Here is a 22,421-nt window from a genome sequence, read left to right as displayed (position 1 = left end):
TACTTCTTGGAGAAGAAGAGCCCGAGCCAGAAGCTGTGGGTCAGTTTCAATGGTGTCGCTAGGAGGGTGTTGCTGACACTCTTCCAGCAGTCCTACAAGGGTTTCAAGAAGCACTTCTTCAAAGTGCGGTGCAATAGGAGGGACCTCACTCTCTTAGATGGGTTTCCTCTTTACTGGGCGGAGAAGACCAATCTCCATAAGCCTAGATGCCTCGAGGACCTTCCTTCTCAAGAGCGGGAGATGTGCAACCTCCTCTCTGGCCTCCAAGCACCATTTAACACGATGGAGCTGCTTAAACTTGAGTTTAACCCTAAGGCCCTCAAGAGTTATACTGGTATTGTGTTCAACTCTGCCCTTTCTTGTCTACTGGTTTGTTGATTTGCTTCTCATGCACTTCTATTTTCTTGTGCAGATATGGTGCTTAATGAAGAGAAAAGGAACAAGCTAGCCGAGTTGGTCCCTCGTTGCAAGGCTGCTTTTGCCGACGTGGGTACCTCAACCCCTACGGCCCCTCCTTCTCCTGTTACCTTTGCTCCAGACTCTCCTGTACCAGCCCCATTGATCAGAGGTAGAAAGGGGTGGTGGAGGCCACTGCTTTTGAAGATGAGGATACCTGCACAGGCCTCGTCTTCAAGAGGAAGAGGGGGGCTGACGTCGAGGCTCCATCCCACTCGGCTTCATATGGCAACACTCCATCCTTCAGGGACCACCCTCTCAGTGTTTCCTCTCCCTGTGAACTCATAGCGCTCGAAGGCGGGGGGAGAGCACCCCTGGAGGTGGTCATGGCGTGCCCCCTACAGTTGATCTGCCCTCCTTCCTCCAAGAGGTTCTCCAAACCTTTCTTGGAGCCTTCCTCATCGCATCTAGTCGCGCTTCAACTCAAGCACACGAACTGAAGGCTGAGGTTTCGAAGCTGAGAGAGGAATCAACCCTTCAAGCCAATAAATTCTCCTAGCACAAGACTGCCTTGTACCAGGAGTTGGCAGATCTTCGCCAAATCGAGAAGGAGACCAAGAAGCTCCTATTTGAGAAATCTCAGGAGGCCCTTCTCGCCCAATCAAAGATTCTGCCCCTTCGGAACGAGGTTATCGAGCTGAAGGAGAAGGCTGAAGAAACGTAGGCCAAGATGGCCAAGCTGGAGGAAAGGGCCACTCAACAAGAGGTCCAACTTGGCCAACTAGAGGGGGAGTTAGCCCACAAGGTCGAGCTCTTCAAGTAGACTGAGGAAGAGCTTACCAACGATGTCGCTGATGCTTATGGTGTTGGGTTCGAAGATGCCATAGCCCAGGTTGCCTGCGTGCATCATGGGATGGATCTCTCCCAATTTGATGTGACGAAGCGGGTCGTTGATGGGCAGCTAGTGGCCAAGGAGTAACCCTTTCTTTGTTGTAATTTACTCGTTTTATGAACAATTTTAATTTGTACATTCTTATCTATGAAACTTGTTCTTCTTTAATTTGCTTTCTTGTCTTGGTCGTTATCAGCCGTGTTTTGCACCAACTTTGCTAACAACGCTTTAACGCATATTTACACCTTAAGTAGCACGCTTCCCCTTGCCGGTTTTACCTTCTTGCGACCTTCATTGCCTTCAGGTATCGATGGTGTGCGTGCAAACTCTTAATTGGCCTTACCTTTGTTGTACGAAGATAAGGAAAACCCTCACTTGTTGTTTTTGACCTTTTTCTTGCAAGGTAAGGGAAAGATTTTCCTGCCGATTTCATCCTTGCCTCGGAGGACAAGGGAGATATCTTACTAGTGATACTAGTGAACCATGCCATTCTCGACCTTGACTTACAAACAAGGGAGAAGTTCACATTTCTAACCTCGACCTTGCTCCATAAGGGCAAGAGAGGATTTAACTGTTGAACCATGTTGTTCGACCTTAGTGTTCTTACTCAAGAGGGAGGCGTTCTCTGCAAACCTTCCTATCCCAATCTTGAGATTTCTAACCCAAGTGAAAGGTTCGTAACTGCCCCCATCCTCGCCCCTTAAGGCAAGGGAGGATTTAACTGGAGAACCATACTGTTCAACCTTGGCGTTCTTACTCAAGAGGGAGGCGTTCTCTGCGAACCATCCTATCCCAATCTTGAGATTTCTAACCCAAGTGAAAGGTTCGTAATTGCACTGTACAAAATGCTTTGAAGATATATTCTTTTAACTGAATAACTAGAATTTTATTGGGTAACCTCGTTAAAAAACCCTTATAAGGGAAAAAGAGTGTCCCCTAAAAACTGTGTACAATGCAATAATTCAACTGAAATAAAATTTAAGGTTAGTTGCGTTCCATGTATGAGGGATCGCTCCACCTTCTAATGTCTCGAGCCTGTATGCTCCATTCCGAAGGGCCTCTGTCACTCTGAAGGGACCAGTCCACTTGGGAGATAACTTGTTCTCTAGCTGGTATGGGTGGGCCTTTCGCATTACCAGGTCGAGGACCTGGAACTGCCGAGGTCTCAGCTTGGAGCAGTACTTGTACTTCACCCTTCAGCCTTGATTCTTGCTTCCTCCTTTACTTCATCCAGTAGGTCCAGGTTCACCTTTATTTCTTCATTAGACTCTTCAACCACGAAGTTCTGGAAACGTGGCGAGTTCTCCTAGATCTCTACAGGAATCATTGCGTATGAACCGTACACCAAGCTAAAGAGTGTTTCTTTGGTCGTGGACGGGGAAGTAGTGTGGTAAGCCCATATAATTTTAGGAACCTTCTCTGCCCGTTTGTCTGGGGGTGTTCGACTGATGCAAACATCTGCTTTATTCCCAGCTCCGTACATAGCTTGGCCAACTGTTGGCTTGCGAACTGGGTGCCATTGTCAGATACCAAACGCTTTGGGATTCCAAAGTGGCATACTATGTTCTTCCACACAAAGTGTTAGATCTTGTGGGTTGTGATTTGTGCCACTAGCTCAGCCTTTATCCACTTTTTGAAGTATTCTATGGCTACCACGAGGTACTTCATCTGCCGCACCGCTAAAGGGAAAGGCCCCAGAATGTCGATCCCCCACGTATGAAACGGTCATGGGCTATAGATCGATCTGAGTTCTTCTGGAGGCGCCTTGTGTCAGTCAGCATGTTGCTGGCACTGCTTGCACCGTTGTGCATATCCTGTGCCATCTTCCCTCATGGTTGGCCAATAACATCCTGCACGAATGGCCTTTGATGAGAGAGTTCAGTCGCCGATGTGGCTCCCGCGTATCTCTTCATGGAGTTTTGCCATAATGCGCGTGCACTGCTCACCACTTACACATACCAGAATAGGGTGAGTGAACCCATGTCTAAACAACTTTCCATCGATCAAGGTGTACTTGCTCGAATTTTTCTTGATTTTTCTAGCCTCTGTAGGCTCTAGCGGGAGTATCCCATCAACCAAGTAGCGTTGGTAGGATTTCATCCAGGTCTCTCCTACTTCAACCAGGCAAACTTGCAACGACTTCTCCCCAGCAACTGGGTACGCGCTTATTCTGGCGTTTTTAACGCCGATGACTCCTATTCACCTCTTCCGAAGTGCTGATCTGCTGGACTTCTGTTGTACTATATGTGGCAGTTCGAGGTGTCCTCAGGGTCTCCTGAATGACAGTCCTTTGTCTGTCTCCATTGCCCGAACTGGCGAGCTTTGCTAGCAAGTCAGCTCGGGCATTATGTTCTCTGGGGACGTGTACTAGCTCGAACGCCTCAAACGTATCCCTCAAAATCTGGACGTACTCTAAGTATGCGGCCATTTGTGGATCTTTGGCCTGGTATTCTTCTATGACTTGACCCGTGACCAACAAAGAGTCACTCTTTGCCAACAAACCCTTCGCACCCATCTCCTTAGCCAACAGCATTCCAGCGATCAGGGCCTCATACTCTGCCTGGTTGTTACTGGCCTTGAAAGCAAACCGCAAGGCCTGCTCAATCAGTAGCTCATATTGCATGTCAAACTCTGATAGCTCTACTGCCCAACGCACCATCCTTCCTGCAACATCCGACTTCTGTAAGACCTTGCGAATGGGAAGGTCTGTCATCACTATCACTGTAAAGCTCTGGAAGTAGTGGCGAAGTCTTCGCGCTGAGAACACTACTGCCAAAGCTGTTTTCTCTATGGCTTGGCATCTCACTTCAGGCCCCTGCAATACTTTGCTAACAAAGTAGATTGGCTTCTGCACTTGGTCCTGCTTTTGCACCAGGACCAAACTGATCGCTCGCTCTATAACTGCAAAGTACAGACAAAGTGGAGTACCCAGTTGTGGCTTGCATAACACCGGTGGACTGGCCAGGTACTCCATTAGCTTAAGGAACGCCTCTTCGCACTCCCTGGTCCATACAAACCTGTTTTTCCTCTTCAGACACTGGAAATCGGGATGCCCCTTATCTCCTCCTGCTGACACGAACCTGGACAGAGCGGCCATGCGTCCTGTCAATTGCTTCACCTTCTTTACTGAGATCGGGCTCCTCATTGCTATGATCGCAGCGCACTTCTCAGGATTCGCCTCTATCCCACGTTCGGTGAGTAGGAACCCAAAGAACTTGCCTGCTTCTACCCCGAACACACACTTCTCAAGGTTTAACTTTAACCTGTACTTAGCTATTATGGTGAATAGCTCCTCTAAATCTGCTACATGTTTTCCCTTTGCTGGGAGGTGACCACCATGTCATTCACATACGCTTGGACATTCCTCCCTATCAAGGGCACTAGTACTCTGTCCATCAGTCTCTGGTAGGTTGTGCCTGCATTCTTAAGCCCAAAGAGCATTACCTTATAACAATAACAAGACAACTCTATCATGAACAATGTCTTGCACTCATCCTTGGGGTGCATCCTGATCTGATTGTAACCAGAAAAGGTGTCCAGGAAGCTGAGTAGTCTGCAACCAGATGCGCTGTCTACCAAAGCATCGATACTGGGCAGTGGGTAGGAATCCTTCGGACAGGCCTTGTTGAGGTCTGTGAAGTCGACGCACATTCTCCACTTCTCGCTAGCCTTCTTCACCAACACCACGTTTGCCAACCACTCAGGGTACTGAATTTCCCTGATGTGACCAGCACTGAGCAACTTCTATGTCTCTTCTCTGGCGACCTTACGCCTCTCGTCATTGAACTTGCGTCTTCTCTAGCAAACAGGTCAGACCTGGGGGTCCATAGTTTGACGATGACACAAGAAGTCAGGATTTATGCCAGGCATTTATGAGGCAGACCATGCAAAAGCATCCAGGTGTCAAGCTATGACTTCGACGATTTGGTTCTGTGTCTCTTGGCCTAGTGATTTGCCAAGCTTGAACTTCTTCCCGCCGATCTCCCTTTCTAACACGTCTTCGACAGGTTCGGGTCGTCTCTCCCAAGCGATCTCTGCGCGGGTGACCCCTTCTTCCCTCGGAGGTTGAGTGGTAACAGCGAACACTCCTCTCTTCGTCTTGAGGCTATTCTCGTAGCACTTCTTAGCCTCCTTTTGATCAAACTTGATAGTGCTTGAGGGAAGGCAACTTCATCTTCATGTGCCTTGTAGAGGCCACTGCTCCAATCCTGTTCAAAGCAGGTCTACCCAAAAGTATATTGTAGGCTGATGGAGCGTTAACAACGAGGTACCTGATGTTTGCAGTGCGTGAAGTTGTGTCATCTGTGAAGGTCGTCCTCAGCTCTATGTGTCCACGCACCTCCACCTGGTCTCCAGCGAAACCATACAAGAAACCGGTATAAGGTCTCAATTGGTCTGAAGACAACTGCAACTTGTTGAAGGTCGACCAGAACATCACATCAGCCAAACTTCCCAGATCCACGAGGACGCAATGCACCCTCCTTCCTGCTGTCACTACCGAAATCACCACCGGATCATTGTCATGTGGAACGATGTCCTAGCGGTCGGCCTTGGTGAAGACGAGGTCGACATCGGGAGTCTGACCTGCCTCCTGTACCTCTACTGCCATCACCTCTCGTGCATACTTCTTCCACTGGGAGGCGGTGCATCCTCCTCCTAAGAACCCTCCAGAGATGGTGTTGATCTCACCATGAATGGATACCTCGTGCCCCTGATCTCCTCCCGTGGTTGCTGACGCTTGATCCCCCTGCGGCTCTAAGAGGTAGTCCTTCAAGAAGCCGCTCTTCACTAGTTTGTCCAATTGGTACCCCAGTGACAAGCACTTGCGTATGGCGTGGCCATAGGCTTGGTGGAATTCGCACCAAGCATTCTTGCTGGGCCCCAAGTTTTTGTTAGTCTTTGGGGGCATCTTCAGCCTTACCGCTATGTTAGGGATAGTGATCAGCTCCTTGAGCTCTACACGAAAATTGTGCTTGGGGGGCGCGTCCCCCCTTGTGCGTCCCTTAGTCTAGGGCTTCCTTGTCTCATATGGTTGCTGCTTTCCTGAGCCTTTCTTCTTTGTTGTTGCCTCATGCATCCTTATGGGTTGAGGTTGACCTGTTGCTCGAGGTCGGACAGGACCGACGCTGCCGCATTTTTCTGTGACTCGATCTTCCGCGACGATGTGCGCCATAACATGACGCCTGATCTCGCAAAATGTCTTCGGACAATATCTAAGCAACGAATCACTAAAGGGCGCCCTGGCAACATTCTTTTGGTGAAGGCATGCACCGTCATGGCTTCATCTTTGGTGTTTAGCCTCACCACTTGGACCCCAAACCTGTTCAAGAACTCTTTCAAGGACTCTCCCTGGTACTGTTTTATGTCAAAGACATCATAAGAGATCGGAGGGGGAGCCCTGTTGATAAGGTACTGCTCTCTGAACAACATTGCAAATTGGTCGAAGGTAGTAATGTGTCCGTCAGGGAGACTGACAAACCATTCCAACGCTGCGCCTACCAATGTGCTCATAAACTGCAGTACATAACATCATATCCTCCTGTAAGCATCATCTGGGTGTGGAACGCTGTGAAGGTGACTTTCGGGCCCATGGACGTGACTGGTAACACAGCATCCATGATCGCCTAAGAGAACGGCATGGGGCGTGCCCTAGGTGGTATGGGTGGGGCATGCTCATCCACTGCGCGCTCCCCTGCCTGTTACAAACTCCTGCGCAGTTTCAAATTGGTTCTGTGCAGCTCTTCATTGTTTGCCTGTGACGCGACTATGTCGACCCTAGATGCCGCTACCGCTTCCTGGAGGGCACGCATGGTCTCGATGATTTGTTTCATGGTGACGTTGTCCCCTCCCGAGGGCGCAGCAGATCCTTGCCTCGTACTCCTCATATTGTTGGTAAGCTCTTAACACGATTGTGAGCGGGACCTTGTTTTATCGGGCCCCACGGTGGGCGCCAAATATTCTCGTCAATTGACTCGTTTGTCGGTTGACTCGAACGGCAGTCTTTGGCCCGCCTGTCTCCGCCTGAGAATCGAACTTCCTTGGTTGAAGAATCTATCACCTGCAAAGACAATGAGTGCCTTGGCGGCTGTTTGCACTTCGACGCTCAAGTCAGTACTGGGGCAAAGAAACAGTAAGTGTATAAAGTAGTTTCAGTCTTAGAAATGGTGTACCTTGTTAGGGTTCTTAGCACCATTTATATAGGTTGTAACTAGGGTTTACTTTTGTTCTGTTACCCATGTCTAGGGATCCTTGGAGAATGTCCCTGCGCCGTTATTACACAATCTTAGCGTAATCTAGCACATAGGACTTTCCTTTACTGGAGTGCAACAACTAACCGAATGGCCGCCAAGGTACCAACTCATGCACCAATGTTGTGGGGCCATCTGTTCTATGAGTGCCCTAAGTATTCACGTGCCATGCATGCAGTCTTCCCATGGAAACCCTAACCCTAACAGGCCTTAGCGCCTCCAAGGGTTGTTTACTTGTGTCGCGCCCAAATGCGCCATACACCCTGCATGGATCCCTTGTGACTTAGGCTCTCTCTTTGTATCTGAGAGTTACCCTTATGTTAACTCATATTGCTTATGGGACCCAGCTTACATGGCTCATCTTTACTATCTGACACTGATATCCGATGTCTGAGGTCTTTTTTGGAGTCGATGACCGAGGACTGGTTGGTACACATAAAAGATTCATTGATAAATAAGTCTCCACATTTTTTTAGGTAGAAAGAAAGAAGTGAACATATTTATCACGTTAAGGTTAGACAAAACATTTTTTATATATAGATGGCTCATAAATTTGTTACTATCTAACCATCTAAATATATGAGAAGGATTTTATATTGTAAAACTTTTGAAAACTTCTTATTTGAAAATAAATTTTTCAAAATTCGATTTTAAAATGGATTATAAGTGCCCTTAATTCACATGCCTTATATTATTTTGTTGTATTTCCAATGTAGGATTACTATTGAAAGTAAATAAACAATACCTATCACCATGTCCATATAAAAAAAATGCTAAGATAATGTTTGTTCTAATTATAATTTATAGGAAGTGGTAGGAGGCATGACATGAATATGAGTGGATCTCCATATTATATTATATATATTATATATATTAATATATATATATATATATATATATCCCTTCCCTAGTTTTTATTATTATGATTATTTAAGGAAAGGGAAAGCTATAATAAGATCAGTTTCTCTCTTGCTTCATTCAAATTTATTAGAAGTCAATCTTTTTTTGAAGAGTGAACCTTATTTAATAATTGTGTCTCATTCTTAATTTTATAAATGAACTTAAAGCAATAATAAAATAAAGTATGTATTAGAGAGAGAAAAAAATACATTATAAGGTGTGTTGCCTGCACTATTGTTTTAATCTACTTGTACAAAACATAATTAAATAGAAATGGAATCTTTTATTTAAATATAATTTTATGGGGGAGATGAAAGATGACGTAAATATACTCTTCTTCTTTGTAAATATTGTTTAAACTCAAATCTTTTCTACATTGAATTAAAAGTCATCATTCTTTTTTCCTAACCTTTAGTAAATTATCTCAGCACATTATATACTATTTTTAAGTTCACTGCATATTTATCATATTTAAACCTTTATTATAAATTTTAAGTACCGATACTTTTCTCATAAATATATTACAATCCAATTTAAAAATAAAGATAAAAAATATAGTTAAAGAAATTATTAAAAACATATCCTTTGGAAAAAAAACCTTTTAAAAGGATGGCTAAAAATATTCTATATTATAATTTATGTTGGAAGAAGATTTCTCCACCCTAATCCTTTAAAATAATCAATATATATATATATATATATATATATATTATCATTTAAAAACTAACTTCTAAACAAAGTGTGGAACTATTAATATAATAAAGGTTTACATAACTAATTTTAGGAAGCAAAGTTATTGAAGGAGTGGTGTTAATTAGATGAGCAAATTGATGACTTTGTGTTGTTGTTATTGTGATCCTCCAAAAGTCAACATGGTAAACATGAATGGTAGAGTTTTTGCATAAAAGTGTGGAAGAAAACAATGGTGATAATGTAAGAATGGATATGAGTGGGAAGGAATAACATGTGATGGTGAAGCAACAGAGTGGCTTGCATTTCGCAAGGCCAAAGAATCACCAAATCAAGACCTCTTCAACAGAAAATGACAATGAATAAACAAGAGAGAAAAAAAAATAGCAAAGTCTAAAATTGTCTACTGGTTCCACCAACTTTGAGCCTTTGAATATCCCAACGTGCCCCCACTTTGAGAGATTTATTGGGAAACCATATATTTACGCTTCTCGATCACTTTGTTTTTGCAACCCCTACATTCTTGAGTCAAGGTATGCTCTAAGATATCCTTTCGTCCCCTTCTTCATTAGCTATGATAATATCATGTTCATATTCATTGACTTGAACCACTTTTTTATGGGCGATGAATGTGATTTTTAAGTGCATGCATGAGAAGCATTTGATCGTTAAGATTTGAGATATCTATCTTTCTTTCTTTTTCTCCTTTTTCATGCATGCCAGATATACAGATGGTTAATATGATTGTTTTGTTGTACAAGCATTGGTTTTTGGAGCTTCTTGACACGTTTTTGACGGCTATATGTTGCAGGTGTACGTGAAAGCTCCATTGTGGGCTATTGATGTATTACAGTACCTGACTTTAATCTGCCTTAAGGCTACTTTTTGCTCCTGTGTGTAAGAAAATTTTATAAACCATGGCTGAAATCATGCCCGCACCTGTTGACCAACCCGTGAAACTAGGTTGGTATAATAATTCCTTGAATTTCATATTCACATTTCATCACAACATCTTCTCTGCAGTTTCTTTGTCTGCATTCACTTTATTTTATGCACGCACAGTGAAATCTTCATCCACTTTAAACTAGCTAGAATGTGGAATGGTACACCATAATGAGAAATTTGCAGGCTATCATCACATTTAGATGTTCCGTTTGTAGAAATGGGGTCATGGTAGAAATGTGCATATGGCTGACTTCTTCTGTGGTTTGGTTTCCATTGCAAAAACACTTTAATGTAGAGTTCCAAACAAAAACAACTGATTAATGTTAGTGGTTTACATAATTAATGAACCTGTAAAATTTGTAAGGATATAAACTTTGCTACAAATAATGCATTCAGTGCTATACTGCTATTCATTAATTAATTGCTTGGTTGGATAACAAACAGAAAGTATTTATAGATCCAGATGTATGGTATGGGAAAAATATGTAGTTGACCTTTGCCAAGGTTGTTAATGGAACACAGATACAACAGAAGCGGATGAAGATGTTTAGAGCGTGAATTTCTTTTTTACAATTATCTTATTCAAACTTGTGTGGGTAAATTTTATTTTCTTGCAAGCACAGGTCATGAAAGTGAACATTCTGACGATGAAAGGAAGAAAAGGGTTGGATCATTCAAGAAGGTGGCCATGAGCGCCTCATTTAAGTTCAGGAGTTCCCTTACCAAGAAGGGGAGGAGGCACAGCAGGGTTATGTCTGTTTCTATTGCGGATGATCTTGATGCAGAAGAGTTGCAAGCTGTTGATGCTTTTCGCCAAGCACTTATCTTGGAAGAACTATTGCCCTCAAGACATGATGATCACCATGTGATGCTAAGGTGGCCCCGTGAAATAGTTTTCTTGTTCATAGATTTATTTATTTACTCACTAGCTCTTCTATGAGTAAATTAACTTTGTTTAATACCTTAATTACACACTCTAATGGCCATAATTTAACTGTATGATGATCCAGATTCTTGAGAGCAAGGAAGTTTGACATCGAGAAAACAAAACAAATGTGGGCAGATATGCTTAAGTGGAGGCAGGAATTTGGTGCTGACACTATCTCGGAGGTATTCTTCTGCTGAAAAGGAAACTCACTTTTCATGCTGTGATATTTTGTGTGACTTTTTGTTCATGTATCTCATCATAGTTTTTTTGTCTTAAAGGATTTTGAATTCACTGAACAAGATGAGGTTCTAAAGTACTACCCACAAGGGCATCATGGGGTTGACAAGGATGGCAGACCTGTTTACATTGAAAAGTTGGGTCAGGTTGACTCTACCAAGCTGATGCAAGTAACAACAATGGATCGTTATCTCAAGTACCACGTAAAGGAGTTTGAGAGGACCTTTGCTGTTAAGTTGCCTGCTTGTTCCATTGCAGCAAAGAAGCACATTGACCAAAGCACAACTATTCTGGATGTGCAAGGAGTGGTATGCATACAAATTTTAGGGACATATTTCAGTTAATCAACCCCTCTGCCCAAGAATAATCAATATGACAAAAGAACAATAGTTACACCTTAAATGATAGTCACTATAAATTTAACAAGGCAATGTCCATTCCAATTATCTGTGGTGCATACCATCAACTGTAATTATTTTTTCAAATGGAAACAAGTTTCATACAGTTGCTAACTAGCACACTTGCTCAGGGTCTTAAAAGTATGAACAAAGCAGCAAGAGATCTCCTCCAGAGGCTTCAGAAGATTGATGGTGACAACTACCCTGAGGTACTGGTTTATTTTATCTATATGGGCTTGGAAACAGTTTGAACGCTTTCTAAATTTACCCTAATTGAATTTTTTTTTCTCCACAGTCACTGAACCGTATGTTCATCATCAATGCTGGTTCTGGATTTAGGCTCTTGTGGAGCACCGTTAAGTCATTCCTAGATCCCAAGACCACTGCAAAAATCCATGTAAACATTTTTAGAATGTTAATCAATTAAAAACCAAGTTGATTTCAGTTAATGAGGGACACTGAACAGGGTAATGATTTATTGACCAGGTCCTTGGTAACAAATACCAGAGCAAGTTGCTTGAAATCATTGATGCCAGGTTAAATTTATCTCCTCTCTAGTATTTCATTTGCATCAAGTACGTAATTATGAATTGAGTAATGTTAACTCTTCATGATCAAATACGTGGATTTATATATATACAAATATTAAATATGTTCTTCCATTATGTCATTGGAATTACTCCTAAAGACTATAAATAACACCTCAGTTGTCTATCCTATTTACCAGCGAACTTCCAGAATTCTTGGGTGGTACTTGTACTTGTGCAGATAAAGGTGGTTGCATGCTTTCTGACAAGGGGCCATGGAATGACCCAGATATCATCAAGGTAGTTTACTGCTGCAGGATAAATTTCTTTAGTCAAGTGGCAAAGAAAAACAATAAAGTATTTTTGTTCTTGATGAATTAGATGATTCAAAATGGTGAGGGCAAATGCAAGAGACAAACCTTGTCCGGGATTGCGGAGAAAACAGTCATAGAAGATGAGACAGCACATCAAAATGTAGTAAGTTTCCAACCTTGTAGCAATTTCAAACTGCAAAACTTTGTAGTCAAACTCTTGGTATTTATTTGTCAGAATATTTTATAACTTAGTATACTTTTTTGGCCTATATTATCAAGGGAAACAAAGAATCAGTTCCAGAGACATATAATGTTGATGTGCCATGTTTATCTCCAAAAGTAAGTTCCGTTGACGAAATGTAAATCAAAATTTCTCTCTATACTGCCATATTGTTTTTAAGATTGCCCTTATAATATATATTGCAGGTGGCAAAGCCTGTGTACAAATATGAGGAATTTGTCCCTGTGCTTGGCAAGCCAGTCGATTCATCTTGGAATAAATTAATACAGAATGACAAAGGTGAACTTTCTAAAGTATTTTACATAAAAATGAATGTTCCGTAATATAATAATACATATTTGTTGTTACTTCTGCTGAAACTATAAATTTAACTTGGTAAAGGTGCAGATTGTTTTGCTAGCAAGACGTCTGATCTGAATACCAATCACTTTGTTGGTGGAATCATGGCCTTTATTATGGGGATTGTAACCATGATCCGCATGACAAAGAACATGCCAAGGAAACTCAATGAAGCAGCACTGTATAGCAGTTCAGGATATTATGAGAGCAGTATGATGAAAGCAGCCACCTTCTCATGCAATGATTACATGAGCTTTGTGAAGCGCATGGGTGAACTGGAAGAGAAAGTCACTGTCCTCAACAAGAGATCTGTCATGCCACCCGAAAAGGAGGAAGTGCTGAATAATGCTCTAACCAGAGTCACCACTCTGGAACAAGACTTGGTTGCAACCAAAAAGGTTTACAATTTTTCCTTCTTATTTTAATTCCATGGTGTTATTTCCGTTATATTTCAACTTGGTATTTTATTTGGCTTTCTATTTCGGCTTTAGGCACTTGAAGATGCCCTTGCTCGACAAGGACAACTCCAAGCTCAAATTGACAAGAAAAGGAAGAAGAAGAAGTTGGTATGTCATACCAGACATATATTTCCATAATTTCTTCTATAGGTTTATCTATTGACTACTTTTATTCACACACTTTTTTGGTTTGTGATTACAGTTCCGCTTCGGCTGTTTTGCTGCTTGATGTCAAATAGTTTACTGCATCAGGAAGAGTTGTAAACTTGGAGGCTTTCTATTTCGACTGCCTATCAATATTTTAATAAAAACCTGTGCAAAGTTTGCCATTCCTAGACAATTGTGCATATGTTTGAAAATTCCATCTTTTTTTAACAAAAAAAATCAGATTATCCAGCTTTAATCCGTTGAGAATAACAAAACTTGTCTTATCAATGCAACCCTTTGGCTGCATCATCTTAAAATTTCATATGCAGATGTTTTTGGAAGTATGTTGTGCCTTCACATAATCATGAAATATATTTTCTCCCTTTCACTTCAATTGACACACCATCATATCCTTAATCAATTTATTGACAACATTAGATAAAAATGATGACTTCAAAATTAACAACATTTTGATGTAATTTCTTGAAGAAAATTTAGCATTAACTACGAGAATAAGTTAATTGTGTTTTGAAATTACGACATACAATTTTATTTTATATATTTTTACTATTATTTTAAGGTGCACCACTTTTCTTTTTTACCTACTATTATTTTAAGGTGCAATTTTATTTTATATTTTTTTACTGTTATTTTAAGGTGCACGACTTTTCTTTTTTACCTACAACTATTTTAAGGTGCAATTTCATTTTATATTATTTTTTACTATTATTTTAAGGTGCACGACTTTTCTTTTTTACCTAAGTTGTGCTTAAATTATGCACGGTAAGCACAACTTTTATCTTTTGCATTATTACTTTTATGGTACATGACTCTTTTTTGTAAGCATGACTTTTTGTCTTTTTGTTACGTTTGTGTCTTAATTTTGTATTGAAATTGTCCGACTTCAGTACAAAAGACACAAGGCAATTTCTCCCTCATCTAAGACATGCATCCAATACAAAATTTAAAATCCAACATTGTTTTTAGTTTCATTTTTACTTACAAATACATAAATCCAAAAATGAGTGTTATATATTTTGCATTTCAAAAGTTATTTTTATACTTCAATTAAGCTTTCAAATGGCCATATTCAGGAGTGAATTATGAGTTCAGGATTTTCATATTCAAAATGTTGTGCTGAAAATGATGTTAAGGATGAGATTTAGAATTCATTTATGTTTGTTTATGGATCTTGATATTCAGAAAGTCATTTATGATGTTCACATAAACTTCCTAATGATGAAATCCAAAAGTGACATATTAGTTCCAAGTTTATATATCCACAACTTTGTGATTTGACTGATGAAAGTCAAAAAAATTTAAATCATTAAAAATAAAACATACATTTAGGTGAGTAATGTAGGTTGGGTGCGAATTTGAATTAATATGATTAGGGGTGAATCAGCCAAGACAAAAAAGTTGTGCTTTTCAATGGGAAAAAAACAAAAGTTATGTTTACCAAGTCGTGCAAGACTATTTACAACTTCAATAAAAACAAAAACAAAAGTTACGCCTTCATTAAAATATTAAATAAAAATATAAAACCAAATTGTGTATCTAAACACTACTTCTATGTGATGAAAAATAGTGATTGTGAAACACTTATTTGATACTAAGTCTTGATTGAGTTACCTAATCTTATAACTAATCTCAAACTTGACCATTCAGACGTAATTTTTCATTTTCAAGAAATTACACCGACAGATTTTCCTCTCAAAAAATAGGTTACTAACTGAATTTGCTTTGACTTGACACGTCTACAGTATAGGAGTGAAATCATTTATGAAACTCTAGTGTAAGTTTGTATGCCAGTGCTTTAGCGTTACTGAAAATACTCAGCAAAAGTACACTGCAAGAGATTGAAAAAAAGAAAAGAGCTTTTCCACTAACAAAGGCAAACACGGATAGATGAGTGTAACGATAACAAAAAAAAAGGCTAGTGTTTCACAAGCCAACAAAGACAGTATTGTGAATATACACACGTTGAAAGAAACAATGCTCCATTATGTTAACTCATTATACTGAAAATCAGTTGTCAGGGTTACATCATGTGCAAGGTTAACATTCCTTAAGAACAACCGTGCTATGAGACATCCTCTGCAGAATCTCTTTCCAGTAATAAATCTCACCAGCAAAACTTCTTTTTCTGAATAAAACACAGACAATGAAGGAAACACAAATGTAAAAAATCAGATGCATGTCAAGGTTTTAACTTTATTCAAAAGATACAGTTGCCAACTTACCCGCAACTTGGCTTCTTCTTGTCTGTCGATGTAAGCAAGCAGCTCTTCTTGCCTCATTAACGCGTCATAAAGAGCCTATGTAGAATTCATGAGATCCAAATGTTAGGGACTCGGGTAAGCAATCAATTAGACACCGTATTTTTCATACCTTCCCCCTATTTTGTCATTTTGGAATGCACAAACAAACCTCAATTCCATGCAGATGTTAATATTTTCTATGCTGTAAATGACATTTTTTAGTTTTAGATTACAAAATAGGAAAAAGAAGACATGGATACACCTTAATGCTTTACACATGTACCCCATAAATATAGAGAGCAACGGCATGATGCAACAATCTTCAAAAAGTAGAAAATAACGTAAGCATCCTACCTTTTTAGTAGCAATTAACTCAGCTTCCAAAGCATCCACCCGGCATACAGCAGCATTCAATAATTCTTCTTTCTCATAAGGCATCTCGGATGGTTTAGATTGGAGTGTATCAACTTTCTCTTCAAGCTCACCCAACCTTTTCAGCATGGAAGGAAGGAGATTTTCTTCTGTACATTGTGGAGTTGAGGATGTAGGAAGAACTTCCATGTTTGTTGTGTCAGTAGGTGGTTCTGAAGTACTCCTATCATCATTAGATGATAATGCAGAAAATTTCTTGGTCACAGGGTATGCAACTTGACGTAAAAGAGTTAATACAGTCAAGAAAAAGACAGACAGTGCTACCCAAATACGAGCTTGAAGTCCCTCTGGAGTTTTCTGAGTGACAGGAAGAGAAGATGCTCCTGTATTCAAATTAAATTAAGTTTCTGGAGAAAATTGCATCAAACAATTTGAATCCACAAGGCAAGTTGCACTGTTTAGCAACAAAGATAATACTCTTAGATACAAGTTCTAGGGATTGTTTAGATCTCTCTACGACTCTAACAGCCTACTATTAACTTTCAAGTTCAGACAGTCTCTGTATATGTCAAGGATCCAGTAGTTGAATATCTCAACGCAGAGACCGCAAAAACTCTAGCGTTAGCACAAATAGCAAGAAGACTGTTATATTGAAGAGATTAAGCTTACCAGATAAATAATTTATAGTACACAGATATACATGCTCAATGTAATCACGGAATCCCAAATTCAAAGACAAGTTTATCAATAATTGAAAGTTATAGTGACAGTCTCGACGCAAACACAATCACCACAAATCTAAGGTACAAATAATAAGCCAACAACAACCCAAGGCAAGGAGAATAAACCCTATCAAAATACCATGATTTTAGAAACATTCGAGTATATGAATTAATGTGTACATCAATAAATACCAGGCCATAAGTCACTAACCTTTCAAGGTGTAAGACCTCTGTAGGGAGGTTTGCTTGTTCCAACCAGCATCAACAGGTATGTCTACCATTGGAACATATTCATCATATCCAGACAAGTTACTGGCATAGCTTGTTTTTCCTACTATTTTAGCCTGACAACAAAGCGTATATTTAGGACAGAACACAGGGCAATCCTCGAAATGATATCAGATACTTTGAATTAGTTCTCATTATACCAAAAGACTAAGACCAATCCAACTGCTTTTGATCAGATTAATTGGATCGAATTTGAATTTAAAACCAAAATGACAGGATGGTAAAATAAGAAACTGATGGGATTAGATCAATTGCTTTCCTACCAAAGTTGATCCAATCCAATCCACAAACATTCCTACTTTAACAAGGCAGGAGACGGTGCACACATCATAACAACTTCTCTAATAAGTCAAAACTTACTTCCTCGTGAACAGGGGTCAGCTTAAGGTGTGAATAACTCCTCATTGCTTTTGGTGAGGATATATCTTCGGCTTCTGACCCTGACTCAGCAGTGGATGTATCACTGCCTTTTACCTGTTTGGTAGACGTAATAAAAATAAATATGATAGGTGATAAAATGGACATTGAAGAAAGGTATGATTATGATGGTATTAATTTGGTTCCATTAAAAAAAAGTACCATTGGGTATCCTGGCTTAGCATACACAATAACCTTTCTTTCATTGTTAAGAACTTTTACAACTTGTTTTGACCGCCATGCTCCACCATTGAGAACCATCTATGTAGAGTTCACACGTATCAACTGTCAGCCTATTACAAGTGAAACTAACATATTACAGCATATAAACTATCAAAAATCAACCAAGAACAGCATATAACCTTGAATATTTCCGGGTTTTTCCAGGGCCCTTTATCAGATCTAAGGCAACCTCCCTGATCTGCACAGGTGCAGGTACCTCCCAGAAATTCTGGCAACTCACTTCATCATGTGCAAAATAGTATATTAGGAATCTAAAAGGGTCGTGTAAATTGTACAAGGGCAATGAAGTATTAATCAAGGAAAAGAAAAAATAAATAAATACAAAAAATTATGACATGCAGATTATAATAGACATATAAAAAATAGAGCCATTAAGTACCTGGCATCTATTACTTCTAGCAATTTGCTTTGGTACTTGTTTCCAAGAACCTAAGTAATGTTTCAAAAGAAATATCAAACAGCTTCAGAAATCTTATAACATCATTAAACAGATCTCTACATAGCTAGAAAATGGACTTTTTACATACGTGAATCTTGGAAGTTGTTTTGGGATCGAGAAAAGATTTGACAGTGCTCCACAACAGCCTAAATCCAGGCCCAGCGTTTATAATAAACATCTGGCAAAGGGTCTGTATCGCTAATAAAAGAATCATTAGTCACAGTAACCATAGTATAGCATCTTCCAGATTTTCAATAACAGATGAAATCAGCATTCAAAAATAAAGTAATAATTACACAGGGAACAAGATAACACACCTCAGGGTAATTGTCACCGTCAATTTTCTGCAATCGTGTAACGAGTTCCCGGGCAGACTTGGTAAAGTTCTTAAGTCCCTGATAATGTCAATTATATAACAAACATGTTAGTCGTACGTTATAGGCCTTTAGTTAAAAATAACACAGAGAGGAATAATTACAGGCAACATACCACTCCCTGGACATCTAAGATCGTGGTGCTAGAATCAATGTGCCTCTTGGCAGCGATAGTGCAAGCAGGAAACTTTACTGCAAAAGCTTTCTCAAACTCTTGAACATGGTACTTCACGTATCTATCCATAGTTGTAACTTGCATAAGTTTGTTTGGATCAACTTTTCCTAGTCTTTCAATATAAACAGGCCTTCCCTCCTTATCAATGCCATGATGGCCATGTGGATAGTACTTCACAACTTCATCTAACTCTTCGAACACAAAATCCTGACAAAAGCCCAAAACAGTAGGTAAGGAGATCATTCAGCGTAATCTTGTCTCAGCACCAAACACCTGCCAAAGCAGAAGCCATACACATGTGTCAAATTCCAACTACATCTACCTGCGTAATAGTATCCGCGCCAAACTCCTTCCTCCATTGTAGCATGTCAGACCACATATGTTTTGCCTTGTCAATATCGAACTTCCTCGCTTTCAGAAATCTTTAAAATGACAATTAAGAAAAGTCAGGTATAAGTTCATTAGTCCAAAATCATACAAGAAATTCAACACCAAACCAGGGTTTCATTCTCTTCTTTTTCAAGAACATCAGTTCTATGTGTAGTACTTTTTGCTCTTGAAATTCTTGAGCTATAACGGTTTTAAAAACGTTCCGCGCAGCAATTTCAGCCACATCATCTAGGTTTTCGAACTCACTGCGGCCGCATTGCAACAGCAACTGCGGCCGCATCAGCTGCAATTTTCCGCAACGTCAAGGATGATGACAACCACAAATTAAAAACCATGAATTACCTTAACAGCATATGGTAATCATCAAACGCTTCAGGGAGCAATTCGTCCATGATCAAAGATTGGCGAAATGCGTCCACAGCTTGCAGCTCCTCAAAATCGCGAACGTCCTCAATCGACACGGAGCTAACACGGCCATCGCTCTTTCTCCTGCTACTCTTCTTTCTGAGAGAGTGCTTGAATTTGGAGGATGCATTGAGCGCTTTCTTTTTGAGAGATCCAATTCTGGTCCTCCTCTCATCCTCGGAGTTCTCGAAGTCAGATCTCCTCTCCCTCTTCTCATCACTGCCCGAAAACCCCTCAAAGCCTGCCAAAACCCACAATCAAACTCAAAACGAAACAAACACAGAATAAAGAACATTATTCTACGTCAAATAGGGCCAATTATTCAGGAAATTAACCAAAGAGAGACTCACAAGGCCTGGCAAAACGATCGAGGGGACCAGACATTGTGGTTGCGATTATGAATTGCGACAGAAACACATAAAGGATTCAGAAACCCTAGGAATTGGAGATAGGATTGAATTTGAAGGAGGTGTCACTTGTATTGTGAGTGATTCCGATCAAAGGTATAGGAATTGCGTTTGCTGGTGAATTAAAAGATGATTATGGTAATAAAATAAATAAATAATAAATAAGAATAAGTAAGAGGCGTTTGACGTCGGCGACAGCTAGAGAGAGGAGAGAGGAAGGGAAAGAGGGGGCGCGTGGGAGGTGTTATAAGAATAGGAGCTGGAGAAGGAAGGAGGCAGCATGTGGGTCCCACTTGTCTCAGTAGACAGACACGTGGCGGTGGCGGATGTGAGAAGGTTCAGAGAATGAGCCAATTGGAAAGCGCCAGTCTTCATTCCCTCAGGGGAGGCATTTTGTCAAACAACTAACTTTACAAAACCCACCACACTCATCTCATCTGTCTTTCAGTGTCTCTGGTCAAAAATAATCTTACTCTTACAACATAATATCGTTACAATTTTTTAATTATTTTTTACCTAATTATATAAATTTATATTTTAGCAATGAGGTTCGGACACTTTTTCATGTCGGACACTTGACGTCAACACTCGTAGGATACTTATTGGTGAAGTGTTTAATTCAAAAATATTTGTTAGATTTTTAAAAATTTTAGCACGGTTCTAACATAATTTTAAAAGATATAAAATACAATAATTTTTTAAAAACTCAAATTTATTGTATAAGTTTTTATTTTAAAAATAAGGAACAAATTTTTTTAAATCAGTCATGAAAAATATCTTTTTGCTCCCAAAAGAATCTCAAACATACTTTTACACATAAATATTTATTTTCAATTTATATAATTTAAAATTATATAATATATAAATCTGTGTTTCGTATCCTACATTTTAGATATTATACATATCTCCGTATATCTCCGTATTTATATCCATTTTGTGTTAGTGTCCGTATCTATGCTACACAGTATTTTAGTAAAAAAAATATTATTGCGCTCAAGAAAGATGTTTTGGTATACCGGTCATTCAGCACAATAGAATTATGTTAAGCTTACTAAGGACTGATCCGATTTCCTAATATGATAAGATAAATTTATAAAAAAAATTAATTATAATCAAAGCATTGATCACTTGTTAAATAAGGTTAAAAGTGTATTGGGTGGAATTTGGGATAATCTTTTTAACACATAAAAAAATATAAATAAGTAAGTGCTCAAAAATAAAATGTAAAAAGTAAGTATTTCTATCTTTACAACTACTTTCTCTCTAACCTAAAAAACAAAAAGTTAGAAGAAATTACTAAAAACCAAAAATACTAAAAATAATAACTTGATAGAGGAAATCCAAAATTATTTTTTCTTTCACTTTTGATAATTCTAGTATGGAGCAATTCAATAATAAAAATAAAATATTCATGTCTTTTAATATATTTTCAGTATTTAAAAAATTATATACCACATTAAATATTTAATTGTACTAAATAGTTTATTATTAATTAATATAAATTGATAATAAACTAAAATGTGTACTTCTTATAATATTTATAAAGGCATTTTGTCCCGTGTTCTTCTCTCTTTTTTTCAACTAAATGCAGTTACACCAATTAATTCATTATCGAATTGTACTAAATTAATGATTAATTGAAAGTTTTACAGTAATATTTTACTTTTTTCTCTTATTTACTTGTTTCAGTTGAAGATTACACATTTTAAACATTTTGTGGTGTGGATCTTTTGATTGGCTCTATTTTTCCATTCTCTTACAATGGATTTGATTTGACACTTCAGCAAGAATATAAAGATATATGTATTATTTATTTCACTATCTCTATTTTCTTTCATTCTTTGTACCAAACGTGTATTAGGTGAAAATCAAACATAAATTCATGGTTTATTATAAACTTAACTACACTCTCTCTTTTTTTTATCGTTTAAGTTTTTATAAGTGTATTTACAAAAGCATTTTACATTAAACTCGATAAAAGTCTAACAATAAAAGCCATGTTGCCTACATCTTAAATTGCATTTATTGTAATTCAACTTTCTTGTCTTAATCAAATTGACTTGCATACCATAATATAAAAAGCATATTGATTTTGATGCAAACTACAAAAGAACAACATGACTTAAGAAGGAAAACTGGTAAACCAAAAAATTAAAACGCAAACCAAATTTGCTTGTATTTATAAACAACTTGACTTGTTGCGTTTCTCACGCATCAATCATACTCAATTATTAAATAATGAATGGGAATCTTTGGATTAAAGAATAT

At 39.0% G+C, this 22,421-nt stretch overlaps 2 protein-coding genes across 3 annotated transcripts; one reads left to right on the top strand and one right to left on the bottom strand.

Moving 5' to 3' along the window:
- Positions 1–9,527: 9,527 nt before the first annotated feature.
- On the top strand, positions 9,528–14,048 carry LOC137822721 (phosphatidylinositol/phosphatidylcholine transfer protein SFH3-like). 2 transcript variants are annotated; one of them, XM_068627672.1, is made up of 15 exons: positions 9,528–9,659; positions 9,938–10,089; positions 10,695–10,947; positions 11,082–11,181; positions 11,278–11,544; positions 11,766–11,843; positions 11,930–12,031; positions 12,121–12,170; positions 12,362–12,461; positions 12,543–12,638; positions 12,755–12,814; positions 12,902–12,995; positions 13,098–13,453; positions 13,547–13,621; positions 13,716–14,048. In XM_068627672.1, the coding sequence occupies exons 2-15, from the start codon at positions 10,044–10,046 to the stop codon at positions 13,740–13,742; spliced, it is 1,704 nt and encodes a 567-aa protein (XP_068483773.1). In that variant the 5' UTR covers positions 9,528–9,659; positions 9,938–10,043; the 3' UTR covers positions 13,743–14,048. The 2 variants fall into 2 exon arrangements, with proteins under 2 accessions (XP_068483773.1, XP_068483774.1); XM_068627673.1 differs by having other exon boundaries at positions 9,572–9,659; positions 13,104–13,453.
- A 1,471-nt stretch (positions 14,049–15,519) lies between these two features.
- Positions 15,520–20,612, bottom strand: LOC137820062 (phosphatidylinositol/phosphatidylcholine transfer protein SFH6-like). Its single transcript, XM_068623841.1, has 14 exons — positions 20,097–20,612; positions 19,684–19,987; positions 19,274–19,373; positions 18,892–19,158; positions 18,720–18,797; positions 18,491–18,592; positions 18,343–18,392; positions 18,083–18,182; positions 17,883–17,981; positions 17,664–17,777; positions 17,227–17,359; positions 16,276–16,676; positions 15,904–15,978; positions 15,520–15,806 (listed from the first exon to the last, which is right to left on the bottom strand). The coding sequence occupies exons 1-14, from the start codon at positions 20,128–20,130 to the stop codon at positions 15,786–15,788; spliced, it is 1,878 nt and encodes a 625-aa protein (XP_068479942.1). The 5' UTR covers positions 20,131–20,612; the 3' UTR covers positions 15,520–15,785.
- Between the last annotated feature and the right edge of the window lie 1,809 nt (positions 20,613–22,421).

The sequence above is a fragment of the Phaseolus vulgaris genome, chromosome 9 (assembly GCF_000499845.2).
Source record: "Phaseolus vulgaris cultivar G19833 chromosome 9, P. vulgaris v2.0, whole genome shotgun sequence".
NCBI lineage: Eukaryota > Viridiplantae > Streptophyta > Magnoliopsida > Fabales > Fabaceae > Phaseolus > Phaseolus vulgaris.
This window is presented reverse-complemented; position numbering and strand designations above follow the sequence as displayed.